General features: G+C 35.2%; 1 protein-coding gene across 1 annotated transcript in view; it reads left to right on the top strand.

The window, feature by feature from the left end:
* Positions 1-17,876, top strand: part of GLRA1 (glycine receptor alpha 1) — a gene marked incomplete at its 5' end in the record, with an annotated part of 351,072 nt that overhangs the window by 308,332 nt on the left and 24,864 nt on the right. The window contains 2 exons of the mRNA XM_053718691.1: positions 6,945-7,159; positions 8,275-8,421. Coding sequence (XP_053574666.1) covers positions 6,945-7,159; positions 8,275-8,421 — 362 coding nt within the window. The remainder of the gene's footprint in view (positions 1-6,944; positions 7,160-8,274; positions 8,422-17,876) is intronic.

Here is a 17,876-nt window from a genome sequence, read left to right as displayed (position 1 = left end):
ATGGTATATAAGAGTATATCGTCGATCTGAAAAGGGAGGTAAGAGATGAATCTCTACGACCGATAACAGAGAACCTATGAAATAGATCCCGTAGGAGGAGACCATGGTATTCAAATAGGCAATACTCTTTTCACATCCCTCTGACATTCACTGCACTCTGAGAGGAAAACCTGGCTCCAACCTGCTGCGAAGCGCATATCAACAAAGAATCTAGCACAAACTTACTTCACCACCTCCACGGGAGGCAAAGTTTGTAAAAACTGAATTGTGGGTGTGGTGAGGGGTGTATTTATAGGCATTTTGAGGTTTGGGAAACTTTGCCCCTCCTGGTAGGAATGTATATCCCATACGTCACTAGCTCATGGACTCTTGCTAATTACATGAAAGAAACAGTATACCTGGTCTATCCCATTCCTTTCTAATAATTTCCGAAATTCTCTTAGGAACCGGAAAAACATCAGTGTAAGTAGGTACTTTCAAATATTTATCCATTTTACACAATTTCTCTGGAGGAATCACAATAGGGTCACAATCATCTAGAGTCGCTAAAACCTCCCTAAGTAACAAGTGGGGGTGTTCAAGCTTACATTTAAATGACATAGCATCCGAATCTGTCTGAGGTAAAACATTCCCTGAATCAGAAATTTCACCCTCAGACAGTAATTCCCTGACTCCCAACTCAGAGCACTGTGAGGGAACATCGGAAATAGCTAATAAAGCATCAGAGGATTCAGTATTTACATTAATACCTGACCTATGGCGTTTACCCTGCAACACTGGTAATTTAGACAATACCTCTGTAAGGGTAGTTGACATAACTGCAGCCATCTCCTGCAGAGTAAAGGAATTAGACGCACTAGAAGTACTAGGCGTCGCTTATGTGGGCGTTTAAAGGTTGTGACACTTGGGAAGAATTGGATGGCATATCCTGATTCTCTTCAGACTAAGAATCATCCTTAGGCACACTTACTTTATTTAAAATGTGCTTTTTACATTGTAAAGCCCTTTCAGTACAAAAGTTACACATTGTTAGAGGGGGTTGCACAATATCTTCTAAACACATAGAACAATGAGAACCCTCAATGTCAGACATGTTGAACAGACTAGTAATAGCACAAAAGTTGTTAAAACACTTGTTTATAGCATAAAATAAACATTAGAAAAAATGTGTACTGTGCCTTTAAGAAAAGAAAAAGTGAACAATATTTCCAAAATGCACAAAAAACGTTAAATTATTCCCAAATTTAACTTAAACATCATTGGTTAATCAAAAATTACTGCAACCAGAAGCAAAGGCAGAAATAAGGCTTTTGAAGTACTTATATCAACATCTAATCAAAAGATAGATAAAAAATACCCTCTACACCTCGCCACAGCTCTGTTGTGGCGCCTACCTGCCCCCAGAGTACTTTGAATCAAGTTTCCAACCCTTCAGACCAGCTACACAGTTCAGGAGCCACCGAGTTACTGTTTACTGCTGCTAACCCTGAAGAAAATGCGCCAAAATAGGCTCCGCCCCTTAAGGTCAAAAGTTGGAGTAGGCCCAAACAACACTGCATGGAAATGCAGTTTTGCACTAAAGTAGAAATACACACACAATACAACCCTCAAGCATAAAACCAATAAGTTTTATGTGCCAAAAATAAAAAACATAAAACATTGTTTTTAACATCGTCTCCCATGTCACATAATGTCCAAATATCAACTAATGATAAATATAACATAGGGACTCCAGTAACACCCCTCTTATTTAAATAGGTTTTACTGCTTACCCCATCCCCATACAGGGAAATAATGCCAGCCAGTTCTGATACACCAAGTCTCCTCAGAAAAAAGGCTGCACATACCTTAATGCTGCTTGTAGCATGAAACCGGTTTCCACACTGAAGATGTCTCATGGTTACCTTCAGAAGTCTTGTGGGAACCAGCGTGGATCTTAGTTACAAATGCTAAGATCATCAAACCTCAGGGCAGAAATCTTCTTCCATATCCCCCTGAGGAAAATAGTATGCACCAGTACCATTTAAAATAAAAAACTTCTTGATTGAAGAAACTAAAACTAAAACCTCACTTTACCATGTCTTCCTAGTATAACACAGGCAAAGAGAATGACTGAGGGTGGAGGGGCTATATATACAGCTCTGCTGTGGTGCTCTTTGCCACTTTCTGTTAGCAGGAGGTTAATATCCCACAAGTAAGGATGAAATCCGTGGACTCGTCATATCTTTGTAAAAGAAAAAGATAAGTTAGAAAAAATGATAAACTACAGTATCCAAAAAAAAAAAAAAAAACACCATTATACCTAACACTAAACTGCATGGCCCATAAAATAAAAACCCACCCAAAAAAAAAACCTAAACTCTAACATAAATTACAAAAGCCCTTATAAGGTGATCAGCTCTTTTGCTAAACAGAATTACAAAAAAAAAACATTTACATAACAAGTAACCCTCCACCCCCCAAAATAACATCTAACTAAAAATACCTAGGCTACAAAAAAGTAAAAATAAAAAACCCTATTCTTAAAATAAAAAACACCCCCAACTAACCCCAAAAGTGGTACTCATTGTTGGGTAATCCAGCTCCTCTTGATCCGACGTTGGGCCCTCTTCATCCTGGCACCATCTTTGCGGCCTCCGCTCTGCATCTTCTTTTCTTCAGCTTTTTTTGACTAGCCCTCCTTTTCATGTGGTTGCCGCCACACACTGAAATTCCAGATGCGCAAAACCCCAATATATAGGGGTACCAGTTAATCCTGATTGGCTGATTAAAATTAGTCAATAGAAAGAAGGTTTTTAAATTTAAATTCTAATCATCCAATAGAAACGGATAATTAGAATTTAAATTTAAAAACCTTCTTGAAATTGGCTGATTTAAGTCAGCCAATATGGACTGACCGATTTAAAATCAGCCAATCAGGATTAAGTTGTACCTACTACCCTTATATATTGTGGTTCTGCACTTCAGGAATTTCAGTGTGCGGCAACCACTGCATGAAGAGGAGGGCTCCCTGAAGAGAGACAAAGAAAAGAATATGCAGAGTGGAGGCAGAGGCCACCGAAGTCTACCTCCACCACCGCGAACATGGGCCCCAGGAGCCAGGATGAAGAATGCCCAATTGTTGATGAAGATTGCAGACCAAAGGAGGCAGAAGAGGCCACCAAAGTCCGCCTCTGCCATCCAGCACCAGGAACCAGGATGAAGATGGCCCAACGTTGGATCAAGAGGAGATGGATTACTTTAGGGCTTAGATTGTTTTTTTTGGGGGGGAGGGTTTTTTATTTTATGGGCCATGTAGTTTATTGTTAAGGAATAATGCTGGGTTTTTTATTTGGACTCACATTGACTTCTATGGGAGAGACAACTCTGCTCGTCAGCATTGCTCGGACACACACCTTTTCTTTGAATATCTAGACAGACCATCAGACTGTGAGGCTGACAAAACCAGTGAAGCAGTTTCCGGACGTTCTGCGGTGCTTTGAATATTGGGGTCTCTGTCTTAACTTCAAATGAGTAGTAGATTTTTTTTCTAACAAATTTCAAAGTTATGTCTATTTCCACTCCTTCTGTACCAAGTGCCATAAACCACTCCCAAATGCATAAACGAATATTTTGTGAATTCTTGCACATGTTCAGTAGGAGCTGATGACTAAAAAAGTGTAAATATAAAAAGACTGTGCACATTTTGTTAATTGAAGTAATTTGTAAAGTTGTTTAAAATTGCTGCTCTGTCTGAATCATGAAATTTTGACTAGAGTGTCCCTTTAAAGGGACATAATACTCATATGCTAAATCACTTGAAACTGATACAGTATAACTGTAAAAAGCTGACAGGAAAATATCACCTGAGCATCTCTATGTAAAAAAGGAAGATATTTTACCTCACAATCTCCTCAGCTCAGCAGAGTAAGTTCTGTGTAAAAAGTTATACTCAGCTGCTCCCAGCTGCAGGTAAAAAAAAAATAAAAAATGAAGAAATGTACAGCAGCCAATCAGCATCAGAAGTGCTGAGGTCATGAACTCTTTTACTGTGATCTCATGAGAATTGACTTAACTCTCATGAGATTTCATAGTAAGTTTCCTTTACCTGATTGGTGAAATAATATGAGAGTTCACGAAGCTCATCCTTTCAGCTGTCCTAGGACAGACACACTAAAATACTGCTTAGAAATCCTTTACAATGGGAGGTGGCTACTGAGGAACTTTTGAGGTAAAATATCTTTCTTTTTTACATAGAGATGTTCAGGAGATATTTTCTAGTCAGCTTATGCTGAAAATTTGTTTTCATTAAATATGTATGTGCTTTGGTTGCAAAATCCAATACTGTATTAAGATTCAAACTGAATTTAATTTAACAGCTATACAGGTTTTGTGCAATAAATCATATTCAGTATTGGAAACATATATTTTAAAAGTTCTTAAGAGGAAAGTACAATCAACACTGGTAATGATGTGATGCAACTTAAAGGGACAGTAAACACCTTGCGATTTTTATATACAATGTTTAGTTATGTATAATGAACCAACTTTGCAATGTATTTTCACTATTTATTTTGTCACCTTGCATTTACCTTGTTTTGTACGGAAGGTCATCCCCCAAGGACAGGCCTTAATAGACAGTGAGCAGTATTTAAATGGACATTAAACCCAAACATTTTATATAATGATTCCGATAGAGAATGCAATTTTAAACAACATTACAATTTACTTCCATTATCTAACTTGCTTCATTCTTTTGATATCCTTTGTTTAAGAAATAGCAGTGCACAATGGTGAGCCAATCACACACAGCATCTATGTGCTGCCACCAATCAGCAGCTACTTAGCCTATCTGGATATGCTTTTTAGTAAAGGATATCAAGAGAATGAAGCAAATTAGATAAAATAAGTAAATTAGAAAGTTGTTTAAAATTGCATGCATTTTCTAAATCCTGAAATAAAAAATGTGGGTTTCATGTCCCTTTAATAAAGCTGATGAAATTATATTGGAAAATACAAACACACTGCCTAAGATACATTACAATCAAAGCCTCATCACTCTGTACCTAAATAATGTGAAGACTTAAGCTTTATTCCAGTTATCAATGCATGACCATTCTTTGCTTATATATCATGGCAATATAAACATAAGCAACCCAAAAAAGGACATCATACCTTGCAAGGTCCAATTTAGGTAGCCTTAAAACCTCCTGCTCCATTGCTCTTGCCACTTTTTTAGTTCAAAAAGTAGCAAGTATTATATAAATCCTGTCTATTGGGTAATTTTGCATTGTTTACTCAACATATATATGTGTGAGGAGTACATTAGAGACCTAGATTAAAATGAATCAGTGTTCTCAATTATTCATTTTACCTGCTGGAGTGTATTCAATTGTTTACAAATAGCTAATTTACCTTTATTTTGCCATTAGAAATATCTGCTTTTTCCGGTGGTAACTACATTCTTACTGAAATGTTCAATACTTAAGTACTGGCTATAGAAAAGCCAATAAAAAAATGTGTATTGGTACACATTGCTGGTGGTGGCTGATCCCATAAAAAGTTACTGAATGGAATTTAAACTGTTTTTACCTAGTAAGAGTTTCAACTATGTAATCTAAATTTAAATAAAACTTCTAGATGTGTGCATTCAGACACATGCAAAACAAATCACTACTTTAGCTGTATTCTTTTCAATTATTTTTTTAAACTCTAAACAAGCAATAATGAATAAATGAACTAAAGAATGAATGCAGCACCACAATTTTGTTGATTCGTTTGTTCTGAAAAATTGTTATACTAAAGGCAGGAAAGGCTACAGATTTTCAGATTTACGCTGTTCAGTAGTGACCCAAAAATGTCTTTGTCAACTGGTTGATTCCGGTGTCAGTAAACAAGTATGTAAGCTAAACTTTTATTTTTTGATAACCATATTTATAAATATATCTTCAGAGCAATTTTGGTAAATGTGGAGTTTAGTGTCCCAAATTATGTTATATTTTATTTAACCATGTTATATTTTATTTAAACATGTAATACTTTATTTAACCATGTTATGTTATATTTTATTTAATTTAAACATGTTATATTTTATTTAACCATGTTATATTTTATTTAAACATGTTATATTTTATTTAAACATGTTATATTTTATTTAAACATGTTATATTTTATTTAAACATGTTATATTTTATTTAATTTAAACATGTTATATTTTATTTAACCATGTTATATTTTATTTAAACATGTTATATTTTATTTAACCATGTTATATTTTATTTAAACATGTTATATTTTATTTAAACATGTTATATTTTATTTAAACATGCTATATTTTATTTAAACATGCTATATTTTATTTAAACATGCTATATTTTATTTAAACATATTTTAACATATAATTTGCAAAATAACTGTAAGAAATGGAATTGCATATGGAATTTCTGAACACGAATTCATGAAGGTACGATGAGAACAATGCTCTGCCTGTTCTGAATTGTGTACCTGTCCTACATCAACTATTTGTGTTCGTCCTTTTGATCTACCTGTCATTGCAATTGCATACATTACTTTACCTGGTACCAGTTCATTGGCCGGACATGGGAATTACTTTAGAAAGGTACAATGGGAGGGGGGGAGGGGGGAATGTATAGGTTCCCAGAGACGGTTGTGGTGCTCAGGGGAGGGATTGAAACAGAATGATCTGTTCCAATAGAAACCTTGGGCGCCACAACCGCCAATGGGAACCTATATATGCCCCCGGCGGGATTCCCTTCTCCTTCCCTTATAACATGGTTACATAATTTGGGACGTTATACTCCACATTTACAGTAATTTTATATGTACTGTATACTAGGCATATATGCTTAGGCAACATAAATAGCCCATAGAGAAGTGTGAAAGTCACATAATGTTCTTTTATGTATATTCTTACAATACTTTAATTAGTTTCTTTTTACCTTTAGGAAAATTTACTTGCATTGAAGCTCGTTTTCACTTGGAGAGACAGATGGGTTATTACCTTATTCAGATGTACATCCCCAGCTTGCTCATCGTCATCCTCTCCTGGGTGTCCTTCTGGATTAACATGGATGCTGCTCCAGCCAGAGTTGGATTGGGTATTACTACTGTACTTACCATGACCACTCAGAGCTCTGGGTCCAGAGCTTCCCTACCAAAGGTATGAGACTAGATTACATTCAGCAATAAATGCAACGTCAACCAAATCCTTCCTTTTCCCGATTATCATTCCATTGTTGCTACTTAAATTAATGAAAACAGTCAACTGTAAAACTTCTGTAACATATGGAAATACATTTTTAGCTTTAGTTATTATAATTGTTACCTATCTATCTCTGTTCACATTAAAGGGACATGAAACCCAAAATGTTCACATTAAAGGGACATGAAACCCAAAATGACAGTAAGCCAATGATAAGAAGTTGTATATGCAGCCACCAATTAGCAGATATATCTTTCAACAAAGGATAACAAGAGAGCAAAGAAAATGAAATAATAGATATAAATTGGAAAGTTGTTTAAAATTGTATACTATATATGAATCATGAAAGAAAATTTTTGAGTTTTATGTCTTTTTAATTTATTCTATATATCATAAGAGCTATTGCGCTGTTCACCCGCTCTTCAATAAATCTACCCCTTAATCTCCCTGTAAAATGTTTAATAAAGCAAAATGAAAATAAATTAACCCAATCAGTGTACCACCCCCACTGTTATTAACTTGCACCATTTTTTGGACTGTAATAAACTCATATAATTATTAACTCTCAATTGACTCCTCCCCCACTCTGCAGTCATCCTTTACTACTCCATGTAAATTACTGCTCTCTTCCAACACAAATCTCACCCTCTAATTGTTGTGGAATATTTCCCCACCTCTTGCTATACTGACATTTCACTTTTCATGCAAATAAATGGTATCATCATTTTGCAATTCTAATCGTATTTGTTCTGTGACAAACTGCTTCCTGGTCCACAAACATAGTCCTTATAAGCCTATCACTTGGTGTAGGTTTTTATAGTTACTATATTAAACCTTCATTCAAACACTAATTTTTACATATATTTTTTAATTACCTTTTTTTTTAAAAAAAAAATGAGTCTCTTTATCTTCATCTTTCCAAATTATCTGAAAGCCCATCTAAGCTTTTAGAGGATCTCTCTTGAATAAACTTAACCTGTGTCATTCCTCTCTACTACTGCAAATCCTTCAATATTTGTGTCCTTTATTTTACTGTCAGAATTATGTATTGAATCTGTCCATCATGTCACTAGGTGTCCTATGTCAAAGCAATAGATATTTGGATGGCCGTATGCCTGCTCTTTGTATTCTCTGCTCTGCTGGAATATGCAGCTGTCAACTTCGTGTCTCGTCAGCACAAGGAACTTCTGCGTTTCAGGAGGAGGAGACGGCATCACAAGGTAACTTACTGTTTGCCCAGTAGGAAAGCACATACGTCTGTGTCCATAACAGTGCTAAGATACAAGTATTATGAAACCCTCAATTAATGCACACATGTCTTGCAGGTTTCTGTGGCAAGGAAATGTTATAAACAGTGAATACAATAAGTCATAGTCTTCTTTATTACTATGCCAAGTTGATTCCTCTTCTAGACACAAAATTAAAGGAGCACTGCATCATCTCCTGAAATTTAGGAGGCAATTGGATCGTTAAAAACTAGATATATAGCAGCTCGGGTGCAAAAGATGCATGGCTTACAGCTTAGCTTCTTTTGCCACAGGAACGGCATGAACTGGCTCCTTTGCAGTGAAATAATGAATTACAACTTTCATAAATATAACATAATGAAAGCACGTCCAATTATTTCACTTCATGATAAAAGATTGCTGTTGCCTTGAAGGTTTCACAGCTACATACTGTTAAACTGTGGAGTAATAGTATTAAAGGGATACCTAAACCCATTTTTTTTTTTCTTTCATGATTCAGTAGAGCATGCAATTTTAAGCAACTTTCTAATTTACTCATATTGTCAGTTTTTCTTCATTCTCTTGCTATCTTTATTTAAAAAAGCAGTAATCTAAGATAAGGGGCCAACCCATTTTTGGTTCAGCACCTTGGATAGCGCTTTCTGATTGTTGGCTAAATGTAACCACCAATCAACAAGTACTATCCAAGGTGCTGAACTAAAAATAGGCTGGCGCCTTAGCTTAGATTCCTGTTTTTTCAAATAAATATAGCAAGAGAACAAAGAAAAAATGATAATAGGAGTAAATTAGAAAGTTGCTTAAAATTGCATGCTCTATCTGAATCATGAAATAAAAACATGTGGGTTTAGTATCCCTTTAATCCCCTTTCCAACATAAAAAATCTAAATAATGCAAATTCTTTGGTTTGAATTTAACCCTTACTGGCATTATGATCATTCATTTTCTAATAATTTTTAATAGAGGATACTTTCCCAATTAAAGAAACATACAACTCAAAATTGAAATGCACATGAATGTATTCTAATTTTGAACAAAAACGTTTTTTGTAAGTTATGACTGTTTTATTTAGAGATTGTACCCTGTACATATGACGTATACTGCTATATTCAAACTCAGAGCCAGAGTGGCATTCATTCCTTAGTGAGCTAACATGCTTTCTAAAGAAGAGCAACATTTGAATACAGTTGCACAGGGCATATGTGCATATGCACAGTGCACTTTAAAATCTATCATTGCAACAGTAATAACATTAGAAACAATATTTTTTCTAATCAAAACTGAAATGCATTTCTTTTTTGAGTTTTATGTACCTTTAATGGCACTGTTTTCTGGACTAATTTTCTACATCTTTCACTAATTATCCCTATCTATCTGCTGTGTCCTTTATTAAACTACCACCCAGGTGAAAAAGGTTTTAGAAAGTTGTTGTTTTTCCTGGTAAATGATGGGCTGTGTGAAAGATGAAGGGGGTGGGGCATATGCAAACCAGGGGATTTCTGATCTGGTAAAAATCTAGTTATTAAAAAAGTTAATTTATATCCGTTTAACTTGAAAAAGAAGAATTCTTGGGAACAGGTTTGAGAATCACTTTACACTTCTAAATTCTTGGGACACAGCCGACATGATTTACATACTTTTTTTTAACTGGCAGAAATAAAAATAAGGATCCCCTGCTTTGCACCTGCAAATTATTCATGCATGGCACCCCTCAACAAGGCTCCACTATAGTACAAGACATGGGAAGTGCAACCACATAACTGGAATTTGCATAAATGGATTGTGAAATGTTATTTTTTTACAATATACTAAAAAGTAACTGCTTAGGAAATGTATCCACTGAATATAACAAAAGATAGATAAATAAATGCTGAATTCCTGCATGTGTCCCTAGTTCATAAGACAGAGGGCTTTAAGATAAAATGATCATGTATTTTAGACAACTATATAGCTTTATATAATGTAAACTAATAGTCCTACATATTTGGTGTAAACTACTACTACAATTTTCACATACTTTTTGAACCTGTTACAACCAATCAGGGCATAAAGTTAATTGAGGGACAGAAATGAACATTATTAACAAAATGGGCACTTGTTTCATGCTCTCATAATGGATTCGTATATACAGAATACACCAGTGATGTCACTTGAAGAGACAACCTGCAGATAGATAAAAGTGACTGTGTAGTGAAAACTTAAATAATGAAACCTTTAGATTTAAACGTTTACAAGGAGATAAAGTAAGATTATTAATTGCTTCCCTATATTCATCATTCTGAAATGAGAATAAAATGGCTGTTTTGTCTCATGCGGTTTGGGATCTAAAATTTTAACATCTCATGAGGCAAATACATTAAAAGGACATGAAACCCAATATTTTTCATTCATGATTCAGATAGAGCATACAATTTTAAACAAATTTACTTAAATTATCTCCTTTGCATTGTTCTAGCTGTAGATTGGTGGCTGCACATAAATGCATCTTTTGATTGGCCTGCCTGATGTGTTCAGCTATCTCCCAGTAGTGCATTGCTGCTCCTTCAACAAAGGATACTAAGAAAATGAAGCAAATTAAATAATAAAAATAAACTACAAAGTTGTTTAAAAATGCAAGCTCTATTTTAATCATGAAAACAAATTGGGTTTTGTTTCCCTTTAAGTCAGCACTTAAGCAATTAACTCAACATACATTTTCCAAAGTTTATTCCTGTCTGCCAAGCACCTCCCGTACCTTGGCTTTGGTCCTAAGCTGTTAGCAAGTACTAATTGATTTCACCAACATGCCTCTTAATTTTGCAAACTATATACAGTTAATTAGTTTATTGTGATACGTAGCACCTGAAAAACTATAATATCAATCTATAGTGAGATTAGATATACAGGGTGCACCAATTCCAAAAACTTAAACATTAATAAGGCAAACAAGTGGTCCTAATTCAAAAAGAATATATATATAAGTAAAAAGAAAAAAAATTAAATCAATAGTGAATGAACGATTCGTGACTCTAAATGAGAAAACAAAACAAAATCATTAATAATAAAGTGTACATTAATAGTCTCTTTTATCCGTGGAACGTAAGTCCAAAAGCAAGTACAAACCCCAATTATCCAACCAATACTGGACAAAAGTAGTTAGTTAGATGACTCAGTGATTTTTTTCGTGTTTTAGGCTGTTTTGCTTGATGACAATGTATCGACAGTTAGGCAGCTCTCTTTATAAAAAAGGTAAATCATCAAACAGGATCCTAAGTGGAAGGAAAGAAAGAGGCGTCTGATGGTGTAATAATGAATGCACAATTGACAGGACAGAAGATGAGTACAATTGTATACTCATAAGCCAGGATGCACATCCAGTGCAATAATCAGCAGACCGAGGCTTCAGAGCTGCTCGGCTAACTCAATCCACTTAGATAGACAACTGGGCCAGATGAAAAAAAAACGTTCTCCAAAACGTTTCCAGAGCCAATATGCAATACAAACTGTAGGGGAACCTACAGGTGTACTATTGCGATTCAGACGTCAGTGACCAATGTTCAGGAACCAAAAGCAAGGTGTAGGTAAAAAAAATATTTTTATTTGTTTTAAAACAATTAAAATATATTATAACAGGAGCACAGCAATGCGTTTTTCAGCAAATGTGTTGTTTCATCAGGCTGTATCACTCATACCACACCTTGCACTATTTATACAAAAAAGTCGCCAATCGTATTTGTGCGTGTTGACACACCCACCATTATTCCACACCTTATTGGGTCACTAGTCGGTGCAAGTGTCTAATCAAATGCCTGTAAAGTTTAGCAAACATGCTTATTGGGTGCTGCCAATCCAAAAATCAAGATGACACCCACCCACCAAGGCCGTGAATATTAGTGGACAAAGGCACCGGTAGTGTGAACCAATCACACAGGAGTTGATGAAAGTACATTATGAATCGATCATAAAAATCCACAACAACTTGGCAGGTACATTCAAACTATAAGACACATGTATATCAATTAAAAGACACATGTATATCAATTAAGCTACTGATATTACAATAACATGCTACAATCAAATACATGAATTGGGTCACTAGACGGGCACCAAAAACCAATCACTGCAAATAACGTCAATGTTTACGTCTTAAAAATTAGACCAATCCGATAGTCAATGGGGCAAACGCCCACCTAAGGGACAACTGCAATTGGGCTCCAGGGTCAGCACTGTGAGCCAATCACACAGTGGTATGTCTGTATATGTGGAAAAAAAACATTACCATAATCAACAGCAACACAATATAGCCAGAACAAACTCCCCACATGCATCGTATAAGAAACATATATTCATAAAATATCAACAATATATAACACAAATGTATATATAAAATGTATATATAAAAAAGCAGCAACCTAGTGCATAGATCATAGTAACCTAGCATGCAGTAGTACCCTATTGGATCACTCCACCGGCATCAAAGTCCAACTGCCAAATACGTAAGCGTTTCTGACTTAGTCGAGTGGCAATAGCTGAATTACCCACCTTGATGGCAATTACAGTTAGACTCCAGAAACGGCACCATGAGCCAATCACTCACCAATAGAATGACTTATAAATAGTGCAAGGTGTGGTATGAGCAATACAGCCTGATGAAACGGCACATTCGCTGAGAAACGCGTTGCTGTGCTCCTGTTATAATATATTTTAATTGTTTTTAAACAGAAACATTTTTTTTTACCTACACCTTGCATCAGTGCCTTTGTCCACTAATATTCACGGCCTTGGTGGGTGGGTGTCATCTCGATTTTTAGATTGGCAGCACCCCATAAGCATGTTTGCTAAACTTTACAGGCATTTGATTGGACACTCGCACCGACTAGTGACCCAATAGGGTGTGGAATAATGGTGGGTGTGAACACGCACAAATACGATTGGCCACGTTTTTGTATAAATAGTGCAAGATGTGGTATGAGCGATACAGCCTGATGAAACGACACATTTGCTGAGAAACGCATTGCTGTGCTCCTGTTATAATATATTTTAATTGTTTTTAAACAAATACAAATATTTTTTACCTACACCTTGCTTTTGATTCCTCGACATTGGTCACTGACGTCTGAATTGCAATAGGAAACGTTTTGGAGAATGTTTTTTATGGCCCAGCTTTCTATCTAAGTGTATTGAGTTAGCCGAGCGGCTCTGAAGCCTCGGTCGGTTGATTATTGCATTGGATGTGCATCCTGGCTTGTGAGTATACAATTGTACTCATCCTGTCAATTGTGCATTCGTTTTTACACCATCAGGCGTCTCTTTCTTTCCTTCCACTCAGGATCCTGTTTGCTGATATACATAGCACCTGTTTGCTCCAAAATAATATTAACACAAATATACATGGGTAGAAATTGAGAAATAATAACTACCTGAAATGAAATAAGAGCAGGTCCTCCTTTGAATAATCAGAGTAGTGTCTGTGGTCCCATTAGATTTACCCCTATTTTTGCAAACTAGTGTGCTATTTGCAATTAGAGAGAAATTGTATTTGTAATACATTTGGAAACAAACTGTCAGTAAACATTAATCTCTTCATTCACAGCTTTATTAAATCATTTTGAAAAGGAAGGAAAAAAATTAAATCACATTACAACCAGTGTTCCCTCTAAGGCCAGTTTTGTGAGAGGGCCCAGCAGTGAACCAGTTAACTAGACCAATTAGAAAACACTATACAATGCAGACTGCAAGGTGTAGTTCCCTTTTAAAGGGAAACTGAACCCAAATTTTTTTCTTTCATGATTCAGATAGATCATGCAATTTTAGGCAACTCTCGAATGTACTCCTATTATCAAATTTTCTTCATTCTTTTGCTATCTTTATTTGAAAACCATGCATGTAAATCTTAGCAGCCAGCCCATATTAGGTTCAGCACCATGGATAGCGCTTGCTTATTGGAGGCTGACATTTACCCACCAATAAGCAAGCATAACCCAGGTTCTCAACTAAAAATGGGCAGGCTCATATGCATCACATTCCTGCTATTTAAATAAAGATAGCAAGAGTATGAAGAAAAATTGATAATATTAGTAAATTAGAAAGTTCCTTAAAATTGCATGCTCTATCTGAATCATGAAAGAAAAAAATTTGGGTTCAGTGTCCATTTAACTGTTTTACTGCTGGGCTGCTCACAAAACTGGCCTTAGAGGGAACACTGGTTAAAACAACTATTACATTACATTTATTCTCAAATCCATCTCATATGTTAGCTATTCCTGGAAAAAGGTCTGCCTAGTGTCTCCAGGTCAAAAATCATATAAAGCTTGGTTGCTAAAGAATGGTTGGGGGGTGAGCTTTAGTATACTGGCTACATTTAGTAACAGATACTAGCAAGGCTTTCCAGTATATTTAAATTGCATAAGTGCAAATGTAAAGCTCCTGCAATTATTCCATACCTGTTAAATCAATTGAGTCACTAAACTAGGCATGATGTTAAAACCAATTGACTATCAGCCTGCAAGTAGCTAAGCCTTCTGTTAGCCTTTTCAATTGTTTATTTTTAAAACTAGAAGGCTGAATTTATTGTTTTAATCTTACAAACAAACATATTTATGTTATTATTAAATTATGGTTTCTGTGTTTAACTATATATAATATACATGAGGTCAATAATTAAAGAGATATTACAATGTTTTCATTCGTATGAAAGAGCTTTATGTTTAAACTTTTTTAAATGCTTCTCTTTCATATAAATCATCTTTTGTGACTTGATTCCTAGCTGGGTAAATCCAGCAATAAAGACAAAGTAACAAGGGGAAAAGATTGTGAAACACACATCATGGACAAATTTAATTTAATTTAAAGACTCGTGCTTCCATATTAGATTTGGTGTCATTATATATTTGCTTTTGGAATTATTTAAATCCTGAAGGTGCTGTCTTTTGTATGGTAACCACAGAGAGTTTTCAGGTACACTAATGAAATCCTGTTTAAAGGTCTGTGGATCAAAGACAGCACAAAATGTATCAGCATTAAATATTACTTGAAAGTTTTGGGATTTTTTCTAAAATAAGAGATGTGTTTGGTCTCCATATTGTACTGGCTGCATATAAAAGGGTGATTAAAATGACACTGTTGATGCTAAAAAAAAATATGTTAACTCATAGGTTAATTATAATTTTCGTTACACTCAGGAAAACATAATGAATAATCCAAGTCAGTCTTAAAGGGACAGTCAACACTAAAATTGTTATTGTTTAAAAAGATAGATAAAGCCTTAACTACACATTTCCTAGCTTTGCACAACCAACATTTTTATATTAATATACTTTATAACATTTAAACCTCTAAATTTCTACCTGTTTCTAAGCCACTACAGACAGCCTCTTATCACATGCTTTTTTATTAGCTTTCCACAACAGGACACTGCTAGTTCATGTGAACCACTAATTGGCTAAAATGCAAGTCAATAGATAATAAATTAAACATCATGTGATCAGGGGACTGTCAGAAGATATTTAGATACAAAGTAAAAAGTATACAAATATAACTGTTGGTTATGCAAAACTGGGGAATGGGTAATAACGGTATTATCTATATTTTAAAACAATAAAAATTCTATTGTAGACTGTCCCTTTAAAGACAGATTGACATGTATAAAATTATCTGGTGATTTCTGTCACAGCAATTTGCTTGCACTGTTAATTGTTAAAAGCCCTCTACACATAAGAAATAAGAGTTAATTTTGAGAGACCCACTGATTTTTCTTAGCATCATAGATTTAACTTTGGACCAGTTTCCAATATGGCTGGCTGCTACAGAGCTGTAACAGATGCATTTATGTGGGAGTTGCCCATATCGGAATCCCTCACAATATTTGTCATATAACGTCTGCGACTAGGAGGCTTAGGCTAAGTGAGGGAAACTTATGGGTCCAGCCATGGTACTTCATGGGCAGAACCATGATCAACAAGGCTTGGTGGGCAGGTTTAGGCAGACCATGGGCATGGTTTGTCAGAGCATAGAGTCAGGGTGGGTCATGGGTAAAGTTTTGTCAGTCCTTGTCAGACGTTTCTAGTAAAAGGTTAGCTCAGTGGCAGTTCTAGAGCTTAATATTTTGGGAAGCTAATTGGATGCTAACAAAGGTGGTGAAAGAGTTGAAAGACACAGCACACATTATATATGGAGCCTATTGCAGCTCAATGGGGGTGCTACACGTGGGTTTGGAGGTACATAACACCCCAGCATGCCTATAGATCCACCTTCTTTTTTACTGTATATGTATATATACTGAGAGAGAGAGATAGCATATGCAGATATATATATATATATATATATATATATATATATATATATATATATATATAAATAAAAAGAGCATAAAAAGTGAAGAACATAAGAATTTAATGTTTTTCTATTCAAAACACATTAAAACATATTAAGACTGAATAAAAATGATATTGCAAGTTTAAATGTATTTGACTAGGAAGGGCTCAAAAGTGTATGTATGTATATAATATATTATTATGTATATATGATTAGAATAATTACTTAAATAAGTTTGGCATTTCACTTCTGAACAAGAGCTTCTACACCCAGGGACACTACAGAACGAATGTTCCTAAAGAAATGCAGTACCAGCTTGTTGCTGTCAGATACCATACAATCTATATCTATCATTTACCAATGTTCTACTAGTTGTAGAAAAACAGTTCTGTGCTTTATGTCTGCTGAAATAATTCACTAGTGTTCTGAAGGCCAGGATGATGAACTGTTGTTGGGTTACCTAAAAATGTTTTGAACCCATGAAAAATCAGCTTGAGTGCCAGTGCCACAGCGCTTGTTCTTGTATCCAATTCATTGACGGAGAGCTCAAAATCTATGTTGCCCCATAGGCAAAACACCCAATCTCCATCTGTTTGAAAAATATTTTTTGTAAGGGTCTTGTCTCATGACCTACCTTGGTCATTTTTCTATTTTCATGATAGACTGAATCTTCCCTAATAGACACATTTAAAGTCTTGCTAAAATAACTTACTTCTTCTGGATATATCTGATGAAGTGGATTAGATTGTAAATTCTAGGGGTTAATGATGTTTTGTGGTAGTGAAGACATTAATGGTACTGTGCAAAAGAGGCTGGCATTTCAATGTAACCCCACAATGCTTTACATCAGTGCTCAAGGTCGAGTTAAATCACCTGGGATGATCAAAGAATTTCCCAGTATACCTCTTAATTAAATAGGAAACAGTGAATTAATACTGTATTTGTTTTTTATTTCTTAGTAAGAAATGCAGGGAATGTATCTTAGCCACTGTCCCATGCAAATATACATAGTCAAGCACAAACAAGTACTGGAGGTCTAGATTCAGTAAATTCCATACATAAACTTATGTCTCGCTGAAAAAACTCTACCCTACTACACCCTATCAAAAAAAATTGGGGAATTCATAAAGAACCGTCCC

This window comes from Bombina bombina, chromosome 6 (genome assembly GCF_027579735.1).
Source record: "Bombina bombina isolate aBomBom1 chromosome 6, aBomBom1.pri, whole genome shotgun sequence".
NCBI lineage: Eukaryota > Metazoa > Chordata > Amphibia > Anura > Bombinatoridae > Bombina > Bombina bombina.
The sequence above is the reverse complement of the archived record's forward strand: the minus strand, read 5'-3'. Positions and strand labels throughout refer to the sequence as shown.